The sequence below is a fragment of the Rhinolophus sinicus genome, linkage group LG15 (genome assembly GCF_036562045.2).
Source record: "Rhinolophus sinicus isolate RSC01 linkage group LG15, ASM3656204v1, whole genome shotgun sequence".
Lineage (NCBI taxonomy): Eukaryota > Metazoa > Chordata > Mammalia > Chiroptera > Rhinolophidae > Rhinolophus > Rhinolophus sinicus.
Genome location: NC_133764.1, coordinates 45,287,727 through 45,313,912, shown reverse-complemented (window position 1 = coordinate 45,313,912; position 26,186 = coordinate 45,287,727). Strand labels below are relative to the sequence as shown.

The window sequence follows — 26,186 nt, the reverse complement described above, 5'->3', positions numbered from 1 at the left end:
CTATTGTAATGCTGCTACCTATGAATGTGTGTGTACAAATATCTTTTCAAGAGGCCCCACTTTCAATTCTTTTGGTTACATACCCAAAAGTGGAATTGCTGGATCATATGGTAATTCTAGTTTTAATTTTTTCAGGAACTGCCATACTGTTTTCCACAGTGGCTGTACCATTTTACATTCCCACCAACAGTGCACAAAGGTTTCAGTTTCTCCATATCCTCTCAACTCTTTTTTTTTTTTTTTTTAAATACTAGCCATCCTAATGGGTGTGACAGTCTTTGTTTGATTTTGATTACTACTTGAAATTCTGTTGTTAAAGATTTATTCATTTGCGGTTAACATGCAATCTCTTTTAAAAGGCAAATATATACTTAAGAGCTGTTTCCCTTACCTTCCTTGGTTGGTCTGGTTCTCAAGTGACTTCCAGGTAGTAATGGACTATAATTAAAACATACACTTGTCAAATAATGCACCCATAGCCCTGACATTGATTGGTTTTCTCAAGAGAAGGGATCCCTGCTTGGAGAGGTACTTATATCATTTGCTAACTTTTCTAGTATGATAAGGATTGGCTCCATTATCAAATGTTAGAAATTGTTGAAAACATAAGCTCGAGATAGGGCACCACTTGTTTGTGAAATCTATATTACATTCGAATTATAAATGAATTTATTTTAAAACATTTATTGAATAATATTCCAGATGGATGATGCTAAAATATAAGCTCTAGGAGGTCAGGATATATTCCTTTTTGGCTCACTGCTTTATTCTTAATGCCTAAAACAGTGCCTAGCCCATAGAAAGGGCTCAATAAATATTTGAATGAATGGATACATTCTGCAGATATACTCTGGGGTTTTCCAAGTGTGGTCTACAGACTCTGAAAGTGCCTGTGATGGTTTGAGGGAGTCTGCATGGTCAAAATTATTTTCATAATAGTAAGACATTATTTGCTCTTTTTCATGTGTTGACATTTTCACTGGTGGTAGAGAAGCAACAGTGGGTGAAACTGCTGGCACCTTTGTATGAATCAAGGCAGTGTGGCACCAACATACTAGAGTATTCTTTACTGGCACACCTATGCAAAAAAAGAATTAAAAGCCACTTTCACTTAAGGCTATCCTTCATGAAGCAGTACAAATTATTAACTTTATGAAATCTCTTTCCTAGAGTATATGACTTTTTAAAGTACTATGTGATGAAATGGAAGATGTACATAAAGCCCTTCTGCTGCTTACTGACGTATGTGGTTGTACAATTGTTTGAGACGTGTGAATTGAATTAGCTGCTCTTTTCATTGGTTCGTTTTTATTTGAAAGAATGACAGAAAAGGGCCGACCCAGTGGCTCAGGTGGTTGGAGCTCCGTGCTCCTAATGCCGAAGGCTGCAGGTTCGATTCCCACATGGGCCAGTGGGCTCTCAACCACAAGGTTGCTGGTTCGAGTCCCGCAAGGGATGGTGGGCTGCGCCCCCTGCAACTAGCAACTGGCAACTGGACCTGGAGCTGAGCTGCGCCCTCCACAACTGAGACTGAAAGGACAACAACTTGAAGCTGAACGGCACCCTCCACAACTAAGATTGAAAGGACAACAACTTGACATGGAAAAAAGTCCTGGAAGTACACAGTGTTCCCCAATAAAGTCCTGTTCCCCTTCCCCAATAAAATCTTTAAAAAAAAAGAGAAATAGGATTTTTAAAATATTGAATAATATAATGCATCAATATCTGGAAGATCTGCATAACTTAGTAAGCCAATATTTTTCAAATGGTTTCAGATTCTGCATTGTAACTAACCTTTAAGAAACGACCATTTGTTGAGTTTTGCTGGTATCCAAGAAGAGTATGCACAATTATCACAGAAGGCTAAAAAATCTGTGAGACAGGATTTTCTTCATTTACTAGACCAAAATAACAATACAACAGAGAATGGGGAAGCAAAAAGGAGAATCCAGCTGTCTTCTATTAAGCCAGACATTAAAGAGATTTGCAAAATTGTAATACAATGACGCTCTACTCAATTTTTTGTTGTTGTTTTAGTGTAGTTATATTTCACAAAATATATTATCTTAACATGTAATGATTATTATTGTTTTAGGTGAAGTAATAAATGTTTTTTAATTTCTCAATTTTAATTTCTAACTTGGTGAATATCCCACATAAACAAAAGCTCGTGGGATCCTTAATCATTTTTAAGAACGTAAAGGGATTCTGAGACCAACACGTCTGAGAAAAGCTGCTTTGAGGTATGTGCAATAATCTCCACTTTACAGATGAAGAAATTTAAGACTTACAAAGATTTAGGACCAGTTTCAGGCCACAGAGTCAGTGTAGTGCTGGGGCTAGTACCTAGGTGATCTTAACTCCAGAGCTTGTATTTATAACCGTAACTTTTCCCTTGATATTATCTTTGCTAACATCATCTTTAAATTGGTAGTATAAAGACATTTCAACAACATGAAAAAACGCCTTCATCATATTCAACGGATTCTTCTTACGAACGAGCTGCACCATCCTTGTTGGGGCTCATTTCGGCGAGTGAAACGTGTGTTGCTGAACTGTCTCAGTCCGGTTTTCGCTCTGATAGTCTGTGGTTTTACGAACCTGAGTTGAAGTCCTCTTGATAACTCCCTTGGGGAACTACAAACTATGGGGTGCAACTGAGGGCTCTCTCGGGACTTTACGAGGCTCCAGGAACTGGGGCGTTTTCTGCCCCGACCCTCCCACACTCAAGACCGCTCTTTGCAGAGTGAAAACCCCAGCGACAATCTCCTCACGCCGCTCTGCTCCGGAGGTCCCTCTTTCAGACCTTTAAAGATGCTCCCTGGCCTCTGATTGGCTAGCCTGACAACGATGGGAGAGACGCGGCCCTGGATTGGACGTCATAGCCTTGGCCACCCCTCACCGGCGTCCACCCATTGTCGCTAGGAGTAAGTGGTGCGGGGTCCTGACTGAAGCCAGGGTCCGAGCTGGGCCCATCGCGCCGCCCCGCGAGCAAAATCGCCACTAAGAGCCGGGGTCTGCAGGGGCGGGGCGGCCTGGGCACCCGGGATTGGCGTGTAGGGAGCCGTCTCCCGTCGTGCACCGGGGCACCGGCCACTCACCCGGAAGGAGAAGCTGCGACTGGCTATATGGTAGGGTGCTGGCGGTGTCGCTGTGGAGAGTGGGTGCTGCTCTCAGGTGAAGGAGCGTGGGCGGGGCCGCAGGGACTGGGTGCTGCTTTGAGGTGAGGGCCACGGACTTTAGCGTCATTAGTCGCGCTTGGGGTGGGTACTTCGCTTGACATCCTCAGGGCTGTCTCACCTCCCGGGATAAAGGCAGGTACTTGCTCGGCATCCAAGGGAAGAAATGTGGCTTTTCCATTTATTTTGAAAGGAATAGAAAGCATCTTTCCTTCCCACTCCCCAAGATTAATAGACAAAGGAGAAGAAGGACCATTGTGGCCCTTTGCTCCTATTTCGTTAAGAATGGAAGGAGAGTGGCTGTAGTAAAAGAGTTTGGGGACATTTACTCAAACGGCTAGGACAAAGAGTAATGGCAAGCATTTTACGGGAGGCTCTTGCGTTAGATTGTGGTCACCTTTGCGACTTACCTTCCAAGTGGAAGGATTGGCAAGTTACAGAGGGACAAAAGGATGGAGCAGAGATGCTTGGTTGAGAAAACACAGAGCTTGGTCAGCGGGGGGAGCTTCCTGTACCACCTGTGGGTGTTTAGAAAGGAGAGATTTTTGAGTTGCCATCTGGCACCAAGAGCTCAACAATGACTAAGAAGGGATAGGAGTCTTGGGGGCTCCATGTACTTTTATCACCTGATTTCTTTTTTATTTAAAGTTTATTGGCGTGAAAATTGTTAGTAAAGTTACATAGATTGCAGGTGTATAATTCTTTAATACATCATCTATATATCACATTGTGTGTTCACCACCCAGAGTCAGTTCTCTTTCCATCACCATGTATTGGATCCCCTTTACCCTCATTTACCACCTTCCTCCCTCCTTACCCTCTGGTAACCACTAAACTATTGTCTTTGTCTATGAATTTTTTGTTTCTTCATTTGTTTGTCTTGTTCTTTTGTTGTTTTCAGTTTTATATACTACATACAGTGAAATCATATGGTTCTCTGATTTGTTTTTTAACCTGTCTCTTGAAGTAATTTAAATGCGAGCGAAAATGGTGGAGCTAAAGCCTTGAATTGTTATGACATTGGAAAGCTTTACAAGGAATCTACTTTATAAACAGCAAACAACTGGGTTCTCCTTGGAGATGTTGATGGAGAAAGTAAACTTCAGATGTGATTGAAAGGGCCAAGAAATGGAGTTAGCTCTGAGTTGCATAAGTAGCTAAGAGGATCACTGACTATCTTTATTTAGATGATAAACGGTTCCATCTCTCAGATCCTAAAGTTTAGAACTTCCTCCTTCCCCTCCAGAGAACTGAACTTCATTTCCTTGTGAGGAGTGGCATCTATGGAGAGGAAGCTAACAGAGATTAGTACGTAGTTGCTAGAAAGTATTACTTGGAGTCTAGGTTTTTAAAATTTTGTTTCAGTGTTTTTAAGGAAAGTTACAACTGAAACTTTCTTAGTGCCCTTTAAATTTACATTTAAGTATACAGCATCTTTGGAGGTCCTAGGATTTTTTTAGTATTTGTGCTGCCGAAGTGAGCACAGCTAGGAATTTTTTAAAGCCAATTTATAGCTATTTATTTCTAAGTGGTATTAGCCCCAAAGGAAAGGAGAGGAACTTGCACATGGAAGTGATGCAGAGCCCTAGGCAAACTCTTCTTGAGCCCAGGAGAGTGATGACCATTTAGTTACTAAATTATAGTCCTGAATTTGACAGACCTTTCAAGGCACAGGAGATAGGTGAGCTCCACGGAGTTTGTGGATGACTGTGATTTCCTGGGCATCATCTTTCCTGTCGTTACTTTTGTGAAACACTTCAGAATCGAACTCTCTGCTCATGTGCGCAATTACCAAATGCCTGAAAAGAGAAGAGAAATTTTTTTTTTTTAAATCTGAGGAGGTTCATTGTTCACAGTGAGTCACCCTGCTCTTTTTGGCCACAGCCCTTTGACTGCTTACATCTGGGATTTTATACGTGGGTTATGGCATTGGGATTTCCTACCTTTCAGTTCAGGACCCCTTTGCAGTGGTGACTGCATCAGATGAAAAATTAGATTGTCAGCAAGAATGCTATTTAAAATGATATTGAAATCATAAAACTTTCGGTTTGCTCAACGATGTAGCCCAAGTTTGTCATATGCCATGCAGCTTTGCCTCTGAGTGCAGTGTGGAGAAACCTTCTGGTATACTGGAAAGAACTGGAAAAGCTGTTTGCTCTGCTAATTTTGTGGTGTAAATGAGTTCCCATTCTCTTGAAATGTTAGCCTTGTGTTAGCTAAACATAAAATAGAAGGAAACTCATTACACACTCTTCTAATGGTAAGGCAGAACTAATAAGGGAATGTGTTTAAAATTAATTGTGGGACTATAGGAATGAGTGGGTGTGAATGGGCATGGGGGAGGAGAGGGAGATCTTAGAGATAGTCTTGTTTTCCCAGGAGCCAGCCCGGATCATTTGTTGGCAGTACATATTGGCTGAAGTCAGTTTTCATTTCAAGGTAAATTGGAAAGGGAAATTAAACCTTATTGTTCCGCTCTTAAGAGAGAAGTGGGTGGAGGTGGCAGCCAGGTTGGATGCTTTTGGAGTGGTTCTAGGAGTAACAAGATTAGTGCTGTATTTTAACAGAAGGTGACATCATGGGCCCCTTTGGACTTGAGTAACCCCATGCTGCAACCTTCATGGTCCCCTTGTCGGAGTGGGCGATGTGGCTGCACATGTAAACTGCCACATTGGGGGAAATCAGCGGCTTAGGCTTTAATGAATCTTTACAAAGGAGCGGAAAACATCCTGAGTCGACCTGTGCAGCTGTGGGGTGCTTGGGCAGAAGTACCAACCGGATGGCATGTCCAGTGAGGAAAGGATTAGAACCATTGGCTTAGGTTTCAGAGAACAGATTAGATATGGGAAGGAGAATGGATTAGATAAGGGAAGGTTGAAACTGGGCAACCCACACAGGTGTTCCCTGCACTCTCCAGCTCTGTGATTTACCTATGGGGAGGTGACTATGGTTAGCAAGACAGAGAGAGACTTAGGGGCATTGGTGTTTTGAAGAGCTTGGCTGTCTCTAAATAGCCAGGAGGGGGCGATGTTAGGTTCACTTGCAAAGCTGTGCTGTGTGTGCCTGGTGCCCACAAGACACTGCTGTGCCTGCAGTCTTCAGGCATAAAGGTTTTATAACCGAATCTGCCTGTTCTGGCTGCCTGAGGAGAACATTGCACAGCTCCAAACATGATTGGATAGAGGTAGCTGAGTTAAGCGTCTTGGCCGTGGTCTGAAAAGGGAGGCAAATTTCCCAGGGCTTGTAGCTTGTCACTGAAGTAATGGGGGTGGGGTGGAATTTTTGGCTTCATCTTCAGTTTTACACAAGAACAAAAAAAGTTACCTGGGTTTCCCCAGAGCGGGTCAGTTAAAGTTTTTCAGGGTTTTGCCCTGGTAGAGAGTGATAAGAATAGAAACATACTAACCATGATTGTTTCCTTGTCATTTGTCCCTTATCAGATGTTTTCTTCCAGTGGGCTTTTGGTGTAGGATGTTGGAGAACCAAGAGCAGGAGGTAAGCGTGTGGTCTCCACTCAACAGGTGGGTATAAGTTTGAGGGGTTTTGGGAGAAGATGCAAATCGTTGCTTGGTGGTGTTCTTCTGACAGTAATAGTTGTCGGTTCTGATGAGCTCAAAGTAAAGCCAGGAGAAGGAAATCGGTAGTAAAGACATTACTGGGAAATGAGGTTCCATTTTGATGTTTCCATTCCTTAGAATGTACTAGACTGTAAGCTTCATGAGGGCAAGGAATTTTGGTCTCTTGTTCACATTCTAACCCCAGTGCTTTAGAACAGAGCCTGACACATAGTGGGTCAATAAATATTTGTTGAATTGAATGAATAAATGAACAAATGAATGCAAGTTGGTGCGTCTGGTTTGGAAAAATGTGGCAACCTGTGCTGTCAAAGCTGCCTTACAGAGTAGCTGAGCTGAAGCTGAAGGGGCGTTTCTTATCTCCAGGAGGTGATCACTGTGCGTGTTCAGGACCCCCGCGTGCAGAATGAGGGCTCCTGGAATTCTTATGTGGATTATAAGATATTCCTCCATGTAAGTGCATCAGACTCCTGTATTGGGATCAACGCTTCCCAGGGCTGAGGGATTGTACTGAGCAGAACCTGTTTGTGGATATTTTTGACAGGCCAGAGACAGAAGAAACGGAGGGAGGAGAGGAGAGAGAGCTTGGGGGATGCCTGAGAGTTGCATGCAGGCTGCCTGGTGGCACCTTGCTCTAGTTGGAGCCTCTGATCAGGACTGTGGCCTGGTGGCTTAGATCCTCAGTGAGAGGGACGATGGGGAGTTCACGTGAACTTGGTCTTTTCCCACTAAACCTTTTTCACGTACTTCCTCCTGTAGACCAACAGCAAGGCCTTTACTGCGAAGACATCCTGTGTGCGTCGCCGCTACCGTGAGTTCGTGTGGCTGAGAAAGCAGCTACAGAGAAACGCTGGTTTAGTGTGAGTCTGCTCTTGCTTCCTTTTTAGGTCTGAGACAGGCTTTTCAGATGCTTGCTTGGGAACTAGAGTTTACAATGGGGGAAACTTGGCAGCATGCCAGGCACTAAGGAAATTGAGAAATGTGTTCTTAAATTATGTTTTCAAATCAGTGAAAAAGTAAAGACAGTTTTCATTTCTAGTGTTTTGACCTAACGATGCCTTAGAAAGATCAAAAATATTTTTTATATGCATATTAGTCTAGGCCTCAACAAATGTACTGCCAGCATTTTAAATGTGCTTCTCACTGGTTATCAGAAACTTTTTAGCATTTGGACTTATTTGACAGGTGGTAATCCTGTCCGTTTGACATGTAAAAATAGTGATTTTTTTTCTTTTTTCGCGCAGAGACCTTTTTCCAGACACACAACAGACTGAGAGCCTTAGGAAAAAAGTATTGTTCACTCACCTACACCCCCCCGCCCCATAGAAGTCCTAAAACTGGAGACAATTTAGAACAGTGATTCCAACGCAGGATGGCCACTGAATGCTCTGGTGATAGATGGCCTGTTGTTGATGACTTAGCCAGTTAGTTACCACGTGGGACTGATGAGGTTGTGGGTCAGGCCCTCATAAGCCAGTTGGAACTTCCCTTGCCGGGTTGTACATTCTCTAGCCTGGCCATTGTTTTTTAAAAGTACGTGCTGCACTTCATAAGAGAGGCTAAAGAGTGTTAGAGAGTTTGTGGGTGACTTGTTTCCACTTAGCTACTTTTAGAAAATTCTAAGCGTGTGACTTTCTCGGACTGGCATAGGTAGTCTTAATTTACACACAAGGACACAGCATTCTCCATGTCTCTACGTCCAAGTTTCTTCCTGTTTAAAATAACAGTTGATGGTGGGAATGGGTTTTGTAAACAATGTAGCATAGCAGCATGAAGTTTTGAAGTTGTAGATTTGGTTCATATACTAGCTCTGCTGGTTCCTAGCTGTGTGGCACTGGGAAATTTTTTTCTGTTTTTTAAAGATTTTATTGGGGGGAAGGGGAACAGGACTTTATTGGGGAACAGTGTGTACTTTCAGGCCTTTTTTTCCAAGTCAAGTTGTTGTCCTTTCAATCTTAGTTGTGGAGGGTGCCATTCAGCTTCAAGTTGTTGTCCTTTCAGTCTTAGTTGCAGGGGGCACAGCCCACCATCCCTTGTGGGAGTAGAACTGGCAACCTTGTGGTTGAGAGGACGCACTCCAACCAACTGAGCCATCCGGGAGCTCAGTGGCAGCTCAGCTCAAGGTGCCGTGTTCAATCTTAGTTGCAGGGGGTGGAGCCCACCATCCCTTGTGGGACTTGAGGAATTGAACTGGCAACCTTGTGGTTGAGAGCCCGTGCTCCAACCAACTGAGCCATCCGGGAGGCAGCTCAGCTCAAGGTGCCATGCCCAATCTCAGCTGCAGGGGGCGGAGCCCATCATCCCTTGCGGGACTTGAGCTAAACTGGCAACCTTGTGGCCGAGAGCCCACTGGCCCATGTGGGAATGGAACCGGCAGCCTTCGGAGTTAGGAGCATGGAGCTCCAACCACCTGAGCCACCGGGCTGGCCTGATACTGGGAAATTTACTCAAGTTCTCTGATTTTATTTCCTTGCTACTAAAATGGGGACACTAATATCTTTCTCATGGGATTTTGGGGGAGGATTAATGAAATAAGGTTTGTAAAATATTTATCGTAGTGCCTGACACATGGCATGTAATTAGTCAGTGTTAACCCCCCACTCCCACCACCTTATTAAAAGCTATTCATATATGGTTACAGGAACAGAGTATAGCATTTGGAATAGACAGTGGAAATGTAATGGCTCTGTGCTACGTCAGAGGGATAGTGGATGGGGGACGGGGGTTCACACAGTGTGAGGGATATAAATGATAAACGTCTAAGTAGTGCTTTGTCTTGTGCACCTGAAACTAATAAAATTAAAAAAAAAAAGTTAAAAAAAAAAAAAGCTATTCGTGATTTGTGGCTCGTTTTAGGGCATTTCCTTGATGGGGGGATGAAATGACTGTCTTGGATGTTACTATTTTGAGTGTTACATTGTTACATTATGTGACCCCACAGTCCTGTACCTGAACTTCCTGGAAAGTCAACCTTCTTTGGCAGCTCAGATGAGTTCATTGAGAAGCGACGACAAGGTTTGCAGCACTTCCTTGAAAAGTGAGTGGATATGGCAGGCTAGCACTTGCCTCCTGGGGTGGGGCAGGGAGGGGGGAAGGTTCCATTCATGGCGGCCCATTGAATATACAGGTGCATTTGGGGTGGACGCCTTTCTTGTACCCTCATGCTCACTCAAGCCAGAGCCCTGGGAGGATGGGGCTGCAGAGAGCAAATCCTTAGGGTGATGCTCTGTGTTTGCCCCTGCTGTGTTTGTCCCAGGGTCCTGCAAAGTGTTGTCCTCCTGTCAGACAGCCAGTTACACCTCTTCCTGCAAAGCCAGCTCTCAGTGCCTGAGATAGAAGCCTGTGTCCAGGGCCGAAGCTCCATGACTGTTTCTGATGCCATTCTTCGCTATGCTATGTCAAACTGTGGCTGGGTCCAGGAAGAGAGGCAGGGCTCTTCTCATTTGGCTAAAGGAGACCAGCCTAAGAGGTAACTGAAGCTCTCTTTTTTGAGATACCAGGGGCTAGGATTACTGTAATCTGGCCCAATGAGGTATCCATTTGATAGGGAAAGTCAAGTCACAGTGTTGGTAGCCTTTCAGAAGAGGCCACGTTCCCCCTGTGCGTGGTTCTCTCATCCCATGCACAAGGGTCTGAAGGTTTGTGTTAATCCATCCCTGGGTAGTAGGCTCTCCTATTGAAACCTGGGGAGAAAGAAGAGAAGGCTTTCTTATTCGGTCTGTCCCTCTTCCCCCACCTCTTTTAAATAACTTTATTGAGATATAATTCACATCCCCTAAAATTCACCCTTTTAGTGTACAATTCAGTAGTTTTTAGTTTATTCACAAAGTTGTGCAACCATTAATCACCACAGTGAATTTTAGAACATTTTCATCACCCCAAAAGAAACCTTATACCCACTTCCATGACTCCTCATTTTCCCCAACCCCTAACCCCTGGCAACCACTAATCTACTTTCTGTGTCTGTGGATTTGCCAATTCGGGACATTGACATTTCACACAAAAACATCCATAAGATATGTGGTCTTTTGTGACTGGTGCCTTTCACTTAGCACGTTTTCAAGGTTCATCCATGTTGTAGTGTGTATCAGTACTTCATTCCTTTTTATGGCTGAATAACAGCCCATTTGTATTGATAATGCCACCTTTTTGTTTGTTTGTTCATTTGTGTTTATCCATTCATTTTGTTTATTCCTTCTTTTCCCTTTCCCACTCTTCTAGTTGCTGCTTTCTTCCAAGATCAGGCAGGAGGAACTCTCCTTCACCTCCACCCGAGGAGGAACAGGACCGTTTCGAGGTGTGGGCTCCTGTTGTTGACTCTGAGGCTCCTTTGGAAAGCCCCCCTCTTCCACCCTCTACCTCAGCATCATGCTGTGATTTGGCCAGACCTGACGAGGGAGCCTCTGCTCCTCAGCCTGTGAGGAGGTCGGTGGGAGGGGACCATGCTGTGCCTTTGGATCCTGGTCATTTAGAAACAGTTTTGGAAAAATGAGCTTTGGTCTGAGCTCTGGGTCCTGCTCCGAGCCCAGGGGAGAAGATGCAGGCAAGGAGGCTCATGTGGGCACAGGGCAGGTGTTGGGGCACAGGGCAGGTGTTGGGGAGGTTGGGCTGCTAAGTATCTTACAGTTGCCTCTGCTTGGGTTGGTTGCACAGAGGTCGGTCATGACAACTCCTCAAGCTTCCTCCATAGGAATAAACACTGCAGATGTTTGTACGTTAATCGTCAGGACCAGGGGCTGTTGGTTTTGAACAGAATCCCACATTTACTCCTTGGGAGCTGAGTTTCTTTAGCTGTTTGTTAATGGGCCGGGGAGCACTGCCTTAGGTGACTGGTTTTGGGGACCTGTAAGTGGCAAATTTTAAGCTGCCATATTGAATATTGTCCCAAGAAAAATGCTTGTGTCATTGTATTCTCACTGGCTCTGTTTTTGCTGTAGGTCACGGAGCACTTTGTTTCTGAGAGGCTGGCCTCTTGCCTACCTCCTTACATGGACAGGGTGGTGAATATTTATTCTCCCACTTCCTTGCGTTTCCTCCATTAATACCACTGAATGGGACAGTGCTGTGACTCCTGTCACTGGGGTTCCCTGCATATCCCAGGGCCTCAGCCTGGCCATGTGGGGCCTGAGACCCACAAAATAGCTCATGGCCATCCATGAAAGAGAAGTGGTTGTTCACAGGCAGAGGAAAGGCAATAGCTCAGGGAGCTTTGTTTTGGTAAAGGCTGTCCCAGGCTGTCACTGTCTCTTCTGGTTACAAAGCAGAGACGTGACCATCTTTTCTGCAGGGGTAGCGTGGGCTCCTTTCTTTTTTGAATCCTTTTCTTCTCCCTTAGTAAGCGCTCCCTGCCCCCAGGGCTTCAGCTGCCACCTGTCCCTCTGCGGTGTTGCCGAGAGGCCGTATGTTCAGTCCAATGGGGCGCAAGGGCTTTGTTTCTGCCTGGAGAGAGGGCTCTAGGGATGGAGATGAGGAACAACATGCCTCCCTTCAGACAATGAGGCATTCTACCCTCCTGCTGCCATAATTCCTCTCCACTGAGAGCTGGAGCTGGTAGGAGAGGAGTGCTGCTGGCATTCTGCATTGCTCTGCACGTCGGTTCCTGTGCACTTCTTGCCCACTCTCCCTTCTCTGGCCATCCCAGCCTGTCTGTGGGCTCTTTTACTACCAGCCTATGCTGCGGGACTGTCATGGCATTTAGTTCGGAGTTGAGGGGCTTTGGCCTGAAATAAAATTCAACTATTTAAGACTGTTGTTGCAATTTGTGTCTAACAAGCTGTAGCAGAGAAGGAGGGAGTGAGGGCTGGCAGTAGTTACTTTCATAAATCATGAATTTATCAGCGTGGAAATAATGGTTCAGAACTGTGCGCTGCAGCTCTCCTGCATTGTGTGTGCAGTTCAGGTTCACCACTGGAGGAAGGATTGGCTTCCAAAGAGCCAGGATCCAGCTCTTCTCACAGTTATGGGCATGAACCTTGTTAGGTATAATTTACCTGATGCTGCTTCCGTCCTCGCAGCCTGTCTGAGGTGCCAGGTGCTGAAAGAGAAATAAAGTTTGTCAACAGGCAGATGCAAAGCCCTGGCTGGGACTCATCCCTCTTTCCCACCCGCCTCCCCTGAGTCTCTCCTTTATATGATGCAGCAGAGCAAGGCGAGGATAGAAAACCTACAGAGGCAAATCCAAAATGTCAAAAGAAGTTCATTTAAAAGGGGAAAAAAACTCCATACACAATCCTCACAAAAACTCGACAGATGCTAAGCTAATGGCATCCGCTCTGCCGATTGGTGGGGATGACTCATGAATATTAATGAGTCCAATGCTCCAAATGGTGCAGCTGTGAACCCAGCTGTGCCTGAAGCTCTCTGATCTCGAAACTTCCAGACAGGAGCCGGAGGTGGTCTGTGTCAATTCCCTACTCAGCCAAAAAACAGCAAGCTGGGTTGGCCTTCTTCTGTTCGCTCCTTTTCTTGCTGGAGTTGGTGCTCAGCAGCTAGTTCTGCCAGCAGGGTAGGCTGCTGGGACAGCAGGAGCCATTCAAAGACACGAATGCGATTTTTCTGACTCCTGGCTTTTTTAATGATCCATTAACAGCAGTGCATATAACAGCATCTCAGTTAATCCAAGGCCAGGCACCATCCCTTCACTGTCCTGTGCAGAATTAAGTGTAAGCCGTGGAAGGAGAGGTCCTAAGAAGGGAAGACTTTTTCTAATATTACAGGCCTGGAGTTAGCAGAAAAACAGCAAAGATGGATTTCGCTTTTTGTCCAGGCAGTGCCACTTGCCTCTCTCAGGTGCTCTGTCCCTGTGTGTACTAAGGGCTAGCTGCCATGGCTGATGACCTCTGTCAGTGGTCTACAAAGCAGTTTTGTAGAATGCAAGTATTTTTTGTTAGAATTTAGTTTTGAGGTAGGTTCTGTGCCTGATTTAGTCACCTTTCTTCTAACAGCTACTTCCATTGCCCAAGTCTAGTCATTTCCTGTTACTCAGGATAAGTGATCCCAAGCCCATGGGTTTCGTTTTGTTTGGTGGAAGGAAGTGTGTGTGTGTGTGTGTGTGTGTGTGTAGGGGGAGGTAGGTTATCTTTTATGAAAATCGTAAGTTTCACCAACATCATTTTATTTGACCTCATTGCCCAGTGAGAAGGGCAGGGCAAGTATTACACACATTTTCTAGCTGAGGAAACTGAGCTGAGCATGGATTTTTAAAAAAAGTTTTTAGATGGTAGTAGAATATATTCATGTGAGAGATCCTTTCCAAGCTCTGTACGACAAGTGTTTTTTCCACCCCAAAAAACTTTTTAAAAAACTGAAATAAACCCACCACTACTCAAGGACAAAAAAAACCCCAAAAAACCCCCTCTACTTTTCAGTTCTCAGAAATCAGAACTCCTCCATCGTCCTCAGATTTCTGCTAAGTCCTTTGCTTGGGAGGTGATCATGACTTTTTAACAAACTGATTGGACATTATCTCCTTGTTTGTGAATTTGTTTAGATGCCTCAGCTCTTACTGAATATTCTTAACATCTAGAGGTGGGAGGACAGCGGGCCGGGAGGAAGTGAGCGGGGGTGTAGGTGGAAATGGAAACAGACCAGCTCCTGCTCTGCCTCAGAGGCCGCAGGAGCACTCAGTCGCGCCGGAGTGGCATCTGCAGATTTATGTGCGGGCAGCCAGCTGAGACGCAGCAAAAGCCAAGCAGATAACCACTGCAGTGTGAGATAGTAACTTCCTCAGTCAAGCCTGGGCACTGATCCTAAGCCACCCGCCCCGGGCGGCCCCCTGCCAGCAGGGACTCAGCTCTGTAGAGGGCACGTTGCTGACTCAAGGTAACCTTTCTTTGAACTCTGGATGCCTGTCCCCCTTCCTGTTCTCCTTACCACTATACCTTCCTCCCCGAGGGTTTTCTTAACAGCTTTGGAAGCCCCCGACCCATCTTTTATCTCCATCACTCTCTGCCCCAGCTCTTTTCTCTGAGGAACTGTTTTGGGAACTGCTACAAAGACCAAGTCCGCATCTGGCTTACCAACAGGACAGCAGGAGCCAGTCCGCGCATCTTATTAGGGAAATAACTTCTTGGGGAGAAATCAGTTCCACCTTAGTAATGGCTCGATTTGGAACTGGAACGCTGGAACTTGAACTCTCAAGATACAGTAAACATGGACAATTTATGCTTAAAAGGATAACAAGAGCCACTTTTTAGGAGACAGTGCTCCTACCTCAATGGGCAGAGTGAATAATTACTTCTGTTCAGCAAGCAGAGGAGGGAAAAAACAAGGGGCGCTTACATAGCAGTGAACGGGGCTTCGATAATAAGTGGGGAGAGATGATCAAACTGGAATGTGAGAATTAAGAGACTACCTGAAAGTCTTTAAGATTTTTTACCCCCTTAGAAGGGCAGGAGCATGAAAGCTTCTGTAATCTTTGGATTCTGAGAAACCACCAGCCAAAGTTTCTTATCTGGCTGTCGAGTTCTTCTTCCTGTCCTTCAACCAAGCACTTTTTCCTTCATGCCATCTGTTTCGAAGGAGCAGTTAGTTTAGAGCCTCCCACGAGTGCTCTGTCCCTGTGTGTGTCCCTTCTCCAGTGGCCATGTTTGTGTGGGAAGCCAGGTCCACTAGCAGCCTGACCCGAATTCTTCCAGCAGAAGGCCCAGAATAGTGAGAGCCCGAGGCGGTTTGTTGGAAGCAATGCAACCTGCCTGCTATAAGCTACGAGACTTAGATATATTCTACCAATTAGGGCACATCTGTTCCAAATGCTGAAAGGCGGGCACTGTCTCTTTAAGCGCCATCCCACTCCTCTCCTTGAGTGATGAGGGCTGGGAGCACAAGGGAGTCAGATGCTGATTAAACAGTCCTACTGCCGAGCTCTATTAGAAAATTACTGTAATTATGATCTAGTCCCAGCAGAGGGATGAGTTCCAATCCTGCTAATAACCCTTCCAGGTGCCTCCGATTCAGGGCCCGTGGGAGGCCGCATCGACGGCTCCGCTGGCACCAGGGCCAGTGCTGGCCATCCTGTCTGGCCTGCCTCGGCGGAGACAACAAAGACACCGGACCCCTCTGCCTATCTCGGCCTCCTAAGAAGGCAATGGTTTCGGTTGTGTTTTGCTTTCTTTTTTCAGTTCTTGACAGAGCTCCTGGGAGTCATTTTGTAGGAGGAAACTTGCCCTTAAACTAACATGAAGGGCCAGGAAAATCACAGCCACGAGATGCCACTCTGTCTTGACTCCCCACTTCTGCCTGGGGACTGAAGTGAGCACGGCACCAGCCCGGCCCAGTGCAAAGCGGAGGGAACCAGAACACTCGCCTTTCAGCTGCAGCTGTCTTCTGCGCTGCTTCTCTGAGCGTGTGTTTCTTCAGGTAGTACACAGCATTCCCCTTGGTCCCGATGAAGTTTCAGAGATTACTGCCACTGCAAAGGGAAACGGACAGTAATCACAGAGCTGTAGACACGAGAGACTCGCTGTAATGCAGTTCTAAATTGGCGAGTATGGGCTTATTCATTTGAAAACATCATTTCTCTACTGCAAATCTGCAGCAGTGCCGGGGAGCAAATGTCAAAGGTGCTTGTGGAGCAGAGGGGCTGGCTAGCTGGTTCTTAAATGCTGAGGAATTCATGGCATTTACATTTGATGTCTTCCCAAGCTAGCTGTAAGCTTCTCCCTGTCACTAAAGCAAAACTTCTAGAAGGCAGGGCAGTTTCTCTGTGCTTGGTCCTAAGCACACCCAAGTGCCTCGATACAGTGGGACTCAGCCTGGGCTGATTGTGTTCCCAGGGAACATTTGGCAATGTCTGGAGACATTTTTGGTTGTCAGAACGGGGTGGTGGAGGGTACTACTGGCATCTAATGTGTAAAGACCAGGGATGCTGCTGAACGTCCATTCTACAGTGCCCCCAACATAAGATTTTCTGGCCCAAAATGTCAATTGTGCCTGGTTTAGAAACCCTGCACCAACAGAATGAAGTAATAAGCTCCAAGCCAACCTCTCCACCAAACTTCCACTGCACTGCCTTGGAGATGTTGAAGAAATGAACTCCAAACCCCAGATGCCAGGCGCTTTCCCAGAGGTGAAATAGGTTAGTGACAGGCCAAGCAGGGTGCCTACCGTGAGCGGCATCCAGTAAATGTAGGTGGTGTACATGTGCCACCTTGGTGATTCAAGGCAGAGCCATGCTGGGTGGAATGTCTGACCATGGGGAAAAGGGAAGTGTTTGCAGCCTGTTTTCTGTTCCATGATTGGATGTGGGTGGATAAAAGGTGGCCAGCTGCTCACCATCAGGTTAAGAGCGTCTGCAATGCAACCAGATGCTGTGTTTGAGGACCAGGGCTAGAAGCCTCTTGGAACTTACTCCAATCACAGGAGGCAAGGAAGTGGCATACTATTGCCCAGTGCCACAAAAATGCTTCCCTCTGTGGCACTCTGCCAGGCAGAGGGGTGGCAGGTTGTGATGGGGCCCCATGAGGGAACAGAACACACACAGCTGCTGTCAGCTGGCCAGCCCCACAAGCAGCGTGATGCCAGGGACACCAGACCTCTCAGAACAGGCTGGGCATCGGGAAAAGAAAACCTAGTTGGCAGGGTTTGCCTAGGAAACAGGCCTGCAAGGGAGAGGACTTCATTAAAAGGGACATTGCCAAGCATCATACCAAGAGAGCCAGGTAGTCTATCTACTGCCCACTCCCCTGGTGACCGGGCAACCCATTTTGCCTTATTTTTAGGTTGACCACTCATCCTGGCGTGGTCTTGGAGTCATTATTAATAACTCCCCCTTTCAGTCTCAAAAGTGTCTGTTTGGAACATAAATTACATGCTCATCCTATTAATTATGCCTCTGTTTCCTCTAATACAATAGTTTTTTTGGGGGGTGGGGATTAGATTTATAAAAGATTTTTGTACAAAATGGGCTACATTTTAAAATGTATTATTAATTGAATCCCAAAGAGTTGCAAAAGAACGTTCATCGATTTATACTAACGAAAAAAACCCCCCAAAACCCGGCATGTTTTCTGAACAGTTATTGATAGGAAAATAGGGAGAATAATTCAAATCCCTTGAAGAAGAAAAATCTCTTTTCTCTTTTTAGTTGTAAGTTTCAAACTCCCTTCCCAATCTCTGTAAATTCTAATGGGAAATGAAATGGTTGGTCAGGAGGGGAGGGGAGGAGCAAGGGACTATGGTAATCCACAAACTAGAAAATTAGCTTGAGTCACTGGGCTGTGTAGCAGGGATAATCCTCTGTGTAGACGGCTGCTTTTTCTAAGTCAGCTCCACCGATTTTGCTGGTGCTCTGGGAATTAGCAAATCAGTGCCACTCAAGATTTATCCTTTGAAAGCCGCTCCTGGTGGGGACACCTGCGGGGAGGGCTTTTTTTGGCCAAAGATTAAAGCATCTCTGTCCCTGGCATCTGAGGGAAAAAAAAAAAAAAAGAAAAGAAAAAAAAACATACATACTTTTCAACTCCATCTTTCTCAGGCTAGTTTTTAAAGGCAGGAGTTTGCCACCCATCCCCCAATCCTGCTCTTTGCATTGACACCACTGCTTTATTGTGCGCAAGTGACTGGCATGAAATACAGATTTTGAAAATGTGTCATTGGAGGTGTCTAACTGCAGTAGAACGTGAGTGATTCAAGAAGCTAAGCAGCAGACTGAGAATTTCAAGAATCTTTCGTTTCAAGTCTTTCATTTCCTCTTCCACAGCAGATTTTGTGTGATTTTTGTCTAAGTCACCACATTTCAGATCCTCAGTTTTGACACTTGGAAAGACTAACTGATTACAAATAAGTGAGCAAGCTAAAGTGCTAAAAAAAAAAGTTAATAATAACTTGAAATCCAGGCTATTTCTTACATATTGTGTTTAGATAAAGCATCTGTCTCAAACAGGAGGGAGGCTATCTAGTCAGCCCCACTTTTTGTCATTGCTCTCGCTTTAAATGGAATCAAACTGTCTGGGTTTGGGGAATGAGACTTAATAGGAATTCTCTTTCCCATTTTTATTCACCAGAGGGAAAGATGTAGTTGGTTTTGAATTAAATACAGATTTTTAAGAGAGATAATAGGCCATCGTGTGGGAAAATTTAATATTGAGGTAACTGAAAAACAATGTGCTATTTTGTGATATGGATGACAGAGAAAACACACTAGAAAAAATGTATTTTTAATGAAATGTACGTGAACGACTGCTTTCAGAGCATTTAGTATTCTCAGATATTAGTGTGGACAACACAGACCAAACTGTACCAGCCCCAGGTCAGAGTATCTAGTGGATGTAAGTCCTGTGTAAATTATTCATCTGTAAAAGGCAACTACACATTTGCTTCTTAAATTTTGGATCTGAGCTTTCTTATTTTCTCTTTACATAAAAGCAAGAAAGGAAAAGTGCCTCCCCTCCTCTAACCCTCTCCTGTTTCACCCGCAGAGCAATTAGTAGCTATTGAGAACCCATTTTACATACAATGTGGTTAGTTGTCTAATGCCCCAGTTATCCAGTTAGTCACAGGCAGTAAGGTGGGGATTTGGTTGGTGAAGTCAGAGAAGTGGTAATCTGATTAGCCAGTTGCTTTCTGAGGCAGTTGGGAAGATGGTGCTGTCCAATTGAGTGGGGAGCAGTTTGCTAGGTGAGGCTGAGCTCCAGAAAGACTGACTGTAGGAATCTGCTGCTTATCCAAGGTCTCCTTTAGAACTTTCCCCTAACAGAGAATGCCCTGTAAATAGTCTCATCAACCCATCGATCTTGCTCTATCTTTTCCTGCATGTAACAATGTCAGACATGGCCAGATGGCATGGACCAGATTTCCAATCAGTCCATCTGTTGATATCTTTTAGGGCCGGTCTAATGTCTTTTTCCACTGAGTGTCACAGCTAGAAGGGTCAGAGGTCTGAGTGTGGTGCCTACCCTGCAGTCGATGAGGGTGCTGAAAGACTCTTGCAGCAGGGCAAATGGTTGTTTTCCTCAGGTCAACAGGTACAGAAGGGACTATTGCACTAAGGAGATTTTGTTTTAAACGCTGAAAGCCAATGGCCATGCTATTGAGAGACCTGGAACTGTGCAGAGAGTAGTTACCTTGACCTTGCCCCCTTTTCATCTCCCCAGATACCTGCCCTTCCTCTTCTGCTGTGCTCACTCAGTCACAGAGCAGTAGCACAATGCTATTCTCTCCTCTTAGCCTCCCAGCCTTCCAGACTTGGGTCCCTGGGGGCGTTCTCCCGGGAGGGATAGGGGAGTTTCTCTTTGTTCCCTCAGTTAAACATATTAGAACAATGCCCATTGTCTTTACCTGTAGGTTGGAATTGGTGCAAAGGTTCCTAAAGCCGGAGGCAATTGGTTCTCTTTGGTTCATCTGCTCATATGCTGCCACCTAGTGGTTCCTTCTCCTCTTGCACCCTGTGTAAAAAGGAGGGGACGTTATGGACTGTTCTGTATTGCCTTTTCTCTTCTTTTTCCCTCCCAGACTTAAATCGTCCCCTTCTCTTACCTCTTTATCCATCACATACACAAAAAGCTCCCTTGTTTTTTACTCCTGGGTCAGAAAATCTGGAAATGAATAGCTGGCATAGAATCTTTTGCTCCCTGGTTTCTCTCGGTCATGTGACATGTCTGTCTTACTGCAGGGCTATAACATGGTTGTTACAGAGGTGAGGAAGGCTACTGCCAATCCAGGACTGCTCTGAATAGGCAACAGGCAATTTCTGTAGCTGCTCAGTTTTCAACATTTCTCATGCAATGTCAGGCAATAATAATAGCTAATCCTTATTGAGCAGTTACTATGTACCAGGCATTTTTCTTAGGACATTGCAGAGTTTTGTCCTTTAATCTCTCCAATGACTCGGTGAGATGGAGTATACCTCTTCTAAGGTGAGCAAATTGAGGCATAAAAGATCAAGTAACTTGCTCTAGAGAACACACGGAGTAAAAGGGGAACTGGGGCTTATTTCCCGCTGTCTGGTTCCCGAGTTTATGTTCTTAACCACTATGTTTTACTTCCTCTGCAAGGCACAGGTAACTGAAGTGCTAGGTAGAAGTAACAGGAAAAGGAAACAGGGCTGTGTATACGCAAGCTCTCCTCAAAGCACTTCTTTGGCCCCTGTCTAGGGGTGCAGGCCACAGAGGGGGAGTTAACCCAGGCCGAAAAGGAACTCTCCAATGTGCTGACTCCAGGGACGTGCTGCTAACCCCGTCTCATTTCAGAGAGTTCAGCACATAAGAAAAAATGACCAAGGAGGCAGCCAAAGGAAGTCTGCGAAGCCAAGCCATAACCAGTCAGGCCTCGGTTCCAGAGATGACCCTACCCTGAAAGACAATCGCAAGTCCCCTTCTCTAGCTGGCTTCAGTTTGCTCTCTGGCTCTCCTTTCCTACTTTGTTTGGAGGTGGTGAGAATGTCCAGAACTGGCATTTTGGATACCATTACACAAAGAAACTCAACACCATCACACAGGGCAAGGAATCAAATCTGAAGTTTATTTGTGCTTTTCAAATCAGCCAAAACAACCAGCAGCTTCCTCCTCTAAAGATTTCCTTCTCTCTCACCTTCTCTGTGACAAACCTATGGAAAGGACAGAAGTGGCTGTGTGGACATGGTTAGAGATGGGGTGAGTTATGACAAGGCAGGTTTAGGAACAGGTCTGCTGAATATGCCTCTTCCCACTTGTCTTATTGGTGGTTCAAAGTTACTACAAGGTGTCAGAGACTTGGGTCTCTTCAGTAAAGAGAAGAGTCCATGATGTTGATGGGATGGCAGGAGTAGGGAGTGGGAAGTCTTGATGATCAGTTTCTTCATAAAGGCAGGATGGAGAGAGGGATATGTGTCCTAAAGGAGGAAAAATATATAAATTTGCTTTTATGATTCAAAATATAGAAGGTATAAAAAGGCACAGAGTAAAAACTGTCTCCTTCTTACCCGGTCTCACAGTCCTGCAGCTTCTCTGTCCTTGGAGGTAACCAGTGTTAGCATTTTCTTTCTCTTTCCAGAGATATCTCATATACTATATATGCAATTGGAGACTCCCTTTTCACACAAATGGAGATTAGGCCCACCCTTCTTTGTTGCCTTTTTTTTTTTTAAACTTTGCACCATATCTGAGAATGTATTCCATATCAGTGCAGAGCTTCCTTCCTTTTTTTACTGTTACGTAGTATTCAATTCTAGGAATGTACTACAGTTATTTGGCTAGGTCTCTGTTGAACATTCAGGTCATTTCCAGTGGTTTGCTATTACAAACAAATAACCTGTGTGTATATCATTTTGCATGTGTGCAAGTGTAGCTATAGGATAAACTCCTAGGTGTGGAATTGTTGCGTCAAAGAGAAAGAGGAGATAAACAACTTTGTCATTAAATAAATGACAAAGTGAAGTAGGGTGAGTCTGTTTAGATTTGACAGCAAAATTCCAACCCTTCTGCATTCATGGCCAGGAAATGGAGTCTTCGTCAGGAAAGTCATAAAGTCAAACCTTGAGTGACAGGCCCAAGCTAGTGCTTTATGGTTGTACAAGGGCATTGGAAAGTAAGATCTATCCTTATGTATTTTCCTAAATGAATCCACTGAGCTGCACACTAGAGTGGGCCCTGGTCTGGAAGATTCCAAGGACAGTTTGTATCCCTGTCCCATGTCATCCTTCACCCCCAGCAATAAAGTCTGCTCCCATTTCAGGCCGGAAGATGGAGCTAGCGACATCATGCTAACCTTGGGTGCCCTCCATCGCCATCCTAATTCTACACAAAACCCACTCTGTGCCAAAGCAACTACAAAGTTATCCCACCCAAAGCAAGCACTCACTCCACTGTTTTAAAATATGATGTGGTTCTTGCTCATAAAATGCAAGCCATATCTTTTATTACCTAAGTTAATTATTCTTTATTACCCAAGTTAATTTGATTATGTTCCATAGGAATCCTCACACTGGGTTCCTAATCTTGGCCAATCATATTGTAATACATGCCATTTGGGGAAAATGGTGCCCTGAATTTGAGTCCTGGGGATACAGAAACCCAGCTCCATGCTTGTGGGAAAAATTCCTAGTTGTCCCCCAATATCCATTCTCCCATTATTATTTACTAATGAACTCCCTTTCCTCCGCTTTTAAGCTGGACACAGGTTCTACCTAGAACGAAGCTTTCTTTGCAGATTGGTGTGTCTGTCTGTATATCTAAGTTCTGGCCAAAGGAATGTACCTGTGTGTAACATCTGTGAAGTGTCCTTAAAAGGAGAGGGTGTGCCCTTCTCCTTTCATTTTATCTTTCCTGCTGGGTGGGAGACAGATATAATAGCTGGAGCTGGAATGTCTATCCTGGGCCACGAAGTAACCTTAGGAATGTTGACCACACACAGTAGAGCAAAAAGAGAAGACACCTGGGACCTGGGTACCTTGTATCACTTACCTCCAGATTTTTACAGAAAAGAAAAATAAATTTCTATGGTAATTAAATCACTGCTATCTTGAGTTTTCTGTCACATGTAGTTGAACTTAATCCTAACTGACTCAGTCCCCCAGTTTAGGAAAAACAATTTCAGACTCATCTTTCAATGGTGACTCATTAGCATCACCTTGAGAAATGAAGAAAAGCTACTTCCCTGGCAACTCATCCTTCACAGAGAAACAAAGGCATGGCCGACAAATGCATTGGCAACAGTTCTGATACCTGGTCTTCATCTTTCTTCCACTTCAAAGGCAGTGGTGAGATACTCCTTTGGAACAATCCCGATGAGGCTGTTCAGTTCTCCTACCCACCAGCCATACACGTTATACTCCTGAAAAATGAAAAGAAGATGGATTTGCTTCTCTTCATCTCTCATGGTGATTGCGTGGGAGATTCTGTTGGGTGGTTTCTTTGTTGACACTATCAGTAGGACTTGTTAACACCCTTCATGGGATTATTAAATTTAAAAAAGTCATCTAGAGGAGGAAAGCAAACTCGGTTTTCATTTTGCCATCTTCCTGTCTACATCGTAAACTTAACTCACATGGTGCCATTGCTGAACCGAAAGAGCATGTCTTTTACCAAGCAGAGTGGAACGGCTTCTTCAGAGAATGTTGGGCACACCCTAAAATGCCAGAACCCTAATAATATTTAGGGAGTCAGGTCATAGTTCAAATCAATAATATTTACCAAGTGCTGTTTGAGTTCCCATGAGACTTATAGGGTTGTCTCAGAACATTACTTGCTCCCTGGGAGCTTACAGCATAGAGTAATGAGCTTTGGAGTCAGACAGACTGGGATCTAATCCCCACTCGGTCATTTGGTAGCCATGTGACCTTAGGTTCCCCTAGCTTTAACTTCCTCTTTTGTAAGGTAATGTCACCCCTCCCCTATGTTGTAGGGGATATAAGTAACACCACAGAAGTGAAAACAATCAAAGTGCCTGATACATAGTAGGTGCTCTAAACATTGGATTCCTCCCCTGGAAGAGGTGGGAGTTTGACAGGTACATCAGTAATGACAGGCAGGACATAAGAGCCACAGGGAGGGGCAGACAAGAAAGGGAATGAGAAGATTTAAAAGAAGGGATGGTCGTAGGGTTGAGAATGGAGCTTCTTAAATACAGAAGAGCTTCTCAAAAGCAGCAGATGTTGAACACTATGAGAGTATCCCTGAAAGCACCTTTCTTTTGAAGGAAGTAAATACATGGGAAATATGTATTCAGATCAATTGGATTTGGGGTACCACAGAGCTGTCTGCTTTTTGCACACCTGGCTGCTGAGTTCTACCAAGAAAAAGGAGAAGAAAGAAAACCAGGTTGGTGACACAATAAAATTCCAGGTCAAGTGGTTATCTTTTTGTTTTTTTTTTGATAGTGTATCTCCCCTCCTCCAACTCTGCCTCTTTCCCTCTCAGCAGATGACCTCTTTTTCACCTTCAAAAAGAAAGGAGAAGCTATCAGATTTGTCAGCCTTCAGCCACCAAAACAGGAACGTACCTGTATTGCCAACCAGCCTTCTTTCCTATTAAAGTAGAGGAGGTGTCCTCCCCTGGTTTAAGGCTTTCCCTTACAATGTGTGCTTCTGCTTTCTTTCTTAGAGACAAGGTTCTTTCTGGTGGAATTGGACCTCTGTCTCTAATATAAATGGCTCCTTTCATCAACACTGAAATGTGTTCAAGTGTCTTTCATCTTTGGAAACATTATTATTATTAAAATTTTTATTGGGGAATATTGGGGAACAGTGTTTTTTTCCAGGACCCATCAGCTCCAAGCCAAGTCATTGTTTTCAATCTAGTTGTGGAGGGCGCAGCTCACTGGCCCATGTGGGGATCCAACAGGCAACCTTTTTAAGAGCACTGCTCTCTAACCAACTGAGCCAACCGGCGCCCGGAAACAATTATTAAAGTCCCCACCACATGTCTACTTTCCATTTCTACTAGTCTATACCAACTGCTAATTCACAGTCAAACTTACAGAGTTTACCTCACTTAACCGCCCCAACTTCTTGCTTTCTATCACTCTTATAGCCACTCTGGTCAGGCTTCTGCTTCCATCACTCCATTTATGCTTTCTCGCCATGGTCTCTTACAACCCCCTCTTTGCTTGATCGCTCAGCAGTGCGGGCACTCTGGACCTTCTTGAGGCATTTTCTTCCCTTAGTTTCCACAATAATTATACTCTCCTGGTTTCCCTTCTACTCTCTGGTTGCTTTTTCTCATTCTCTGAAAGCTCATCTTCCTCTATCCCTCCTTTTAATGTGGTTGTTTTCTAGGGTTTTGTACTGCCCTTCTGACTTGATGCACTTTCCTTCAACAAGCTTACACACCTCTGTGGTTTAGCCACCACGTCTGTGTAAATGAATCACAACGGTAACTCCAGCCCAGATCTAAGTGGTGGATCCCAATACCCAAGTGTATGTCTGTCAAGCTGTCCAAACTCAATATATCCCAAATGTAACCCATCATTCTGCCTCTATTTTCATTCCTGCTCCCAAACTTCCTTTACCTCCTGTGTTCTCTATCTCAATGTGTGGTACTACTATACAATCAGTTACTCAAGCCAGAAACCCAAGAGTCGTTCCCAATTTCACCCTTCTCTTCCAATCAGTCCTTGAGTCTGTCAATTCTCGTTCTTTTTAAAATAGGAGAGTCCACTCACTTCTCTCCATTCCCATTGCCAACAGCCTAGAGTCGTGTCACTGTTATCTCTCGTGAGAACTACAGAAACAACCTCTAAATTGGTTTCTGTATCTCCATTCTTGTTCCTCTCCAATCTAGTCTTCATTCTGCAGCCAGAATTTAAAAAAAAATGCACATTGATAATATCACTGCTCTGCTTGAAACCTTTAAGTGGGTTCCCACTGCCTCCTGTCAACTTCCTAACAAGGTAGACAAGGCCCTGCATGACCTGGTCCCACTCACTGCCCAGCATTGTCAGTCACCCCCTAAATCTAGCGGACCCCTAGTAAAATAGAACTTGTTTCCGCTGCTCCCATGGGCTACAGACTCTCTCACCT

The 26,186-nt window shown here is 44.8% G+C and overlaps 2 protein-coding genes across 10 annotated transcripts in view; one reads left to right on the top strand and one right to left on the bottom strand.

Moving 5' to 3' along the window:
• The first annotated feature begins 2,896 nt into the window (after positions 1-2,896).
• SNX11 (sorting nexin 11) lies at positions 2,897-12,498 on the top strand. Of its 9 annotated transcripts, none has more exons than XM_019740644.2 (8): positions 2,897-3,131; positions 5,559-5,618; positions 6,620-6,674; positions 7,121-7,207; positions 7,514-7,614; positions 9,696-9,791; positions 10,011-10,223; positions 10,976-12,498. In XM_019740644.2, the coding sequence occupies exons 3-8, from the start codon at positions 6,651-6,653 to the stop codon at positions 11,244-11,246; spliced, it is 792 nt and encodes a 263-aa protein (XP_019596203.1). In that variant the 5' UTR covers positions 2,897-3,131; positions 5,559-5,618; positions 6,620-6,650; the 3' UTR covers positions 11,247-12,498. The 9 variants fall into 9 exon arrangements, with proteins under 9 accessions (XP_019596203.1, XP_019596209.1, XP_019596207.1 ...); XM_019740650.2 differs by having other exon boundaries at positions 2,897-3,177; XM_019740651.2 differs by having other exon boundaries at positions 2,954-3,223.
• Positions 12,499-21,191: 8,693 nt separating this feature from the next.
• The window catches only part of SKAP1 (src kinase associated phosphoprotein 1), a 269,687-nt gene continuing 264,692 nt past the window's right edge, over positions 21,192-26,186 (bottom strand). The window contains exons 12-13 of the mRNA XM_019740642.2: positions 23,392-23,500; positions 21,192-21,560 (exon numbers count right to left, since the gene is read on the bottom strand). Coding sequence (XP_019596201.2) covers positions 23,399-23,500 — 102 coding nt within the window. The 3' untranslated portion in view covers positions 21,192-21,560; positions 23,392-23,398. The remainder of the gene's footprint in view (positions 21,561-23,391; positions 23,501-26,186) is intronic.

Excerpts from the sequence above, each read along its gene's own strand:
- SNX11 (XM_019740651.2), top strand. The coding sequence starts at position 3,129 with ATGGTAGGGTGCTGGCGGTGTCGCTGTGGAGAGTGGGTGCTGCTCTCA. Across the intron at positions 3,224-5,558 it reads GGACTGGGTGCTGCTTTGAG|GAGCCAGCCCGGATCATTTG; the intron begins GTGAGGGCCACG and ends TTGTTTTCCCAG. Across the intron at positions 7,615-9,695 it reads CAGAGAAACGCTGGTTTAGT|TCCTGTACCTGAACTTCCTG; the intron begins GTGAGTCTGCTC and ends GTGACCCCACAG.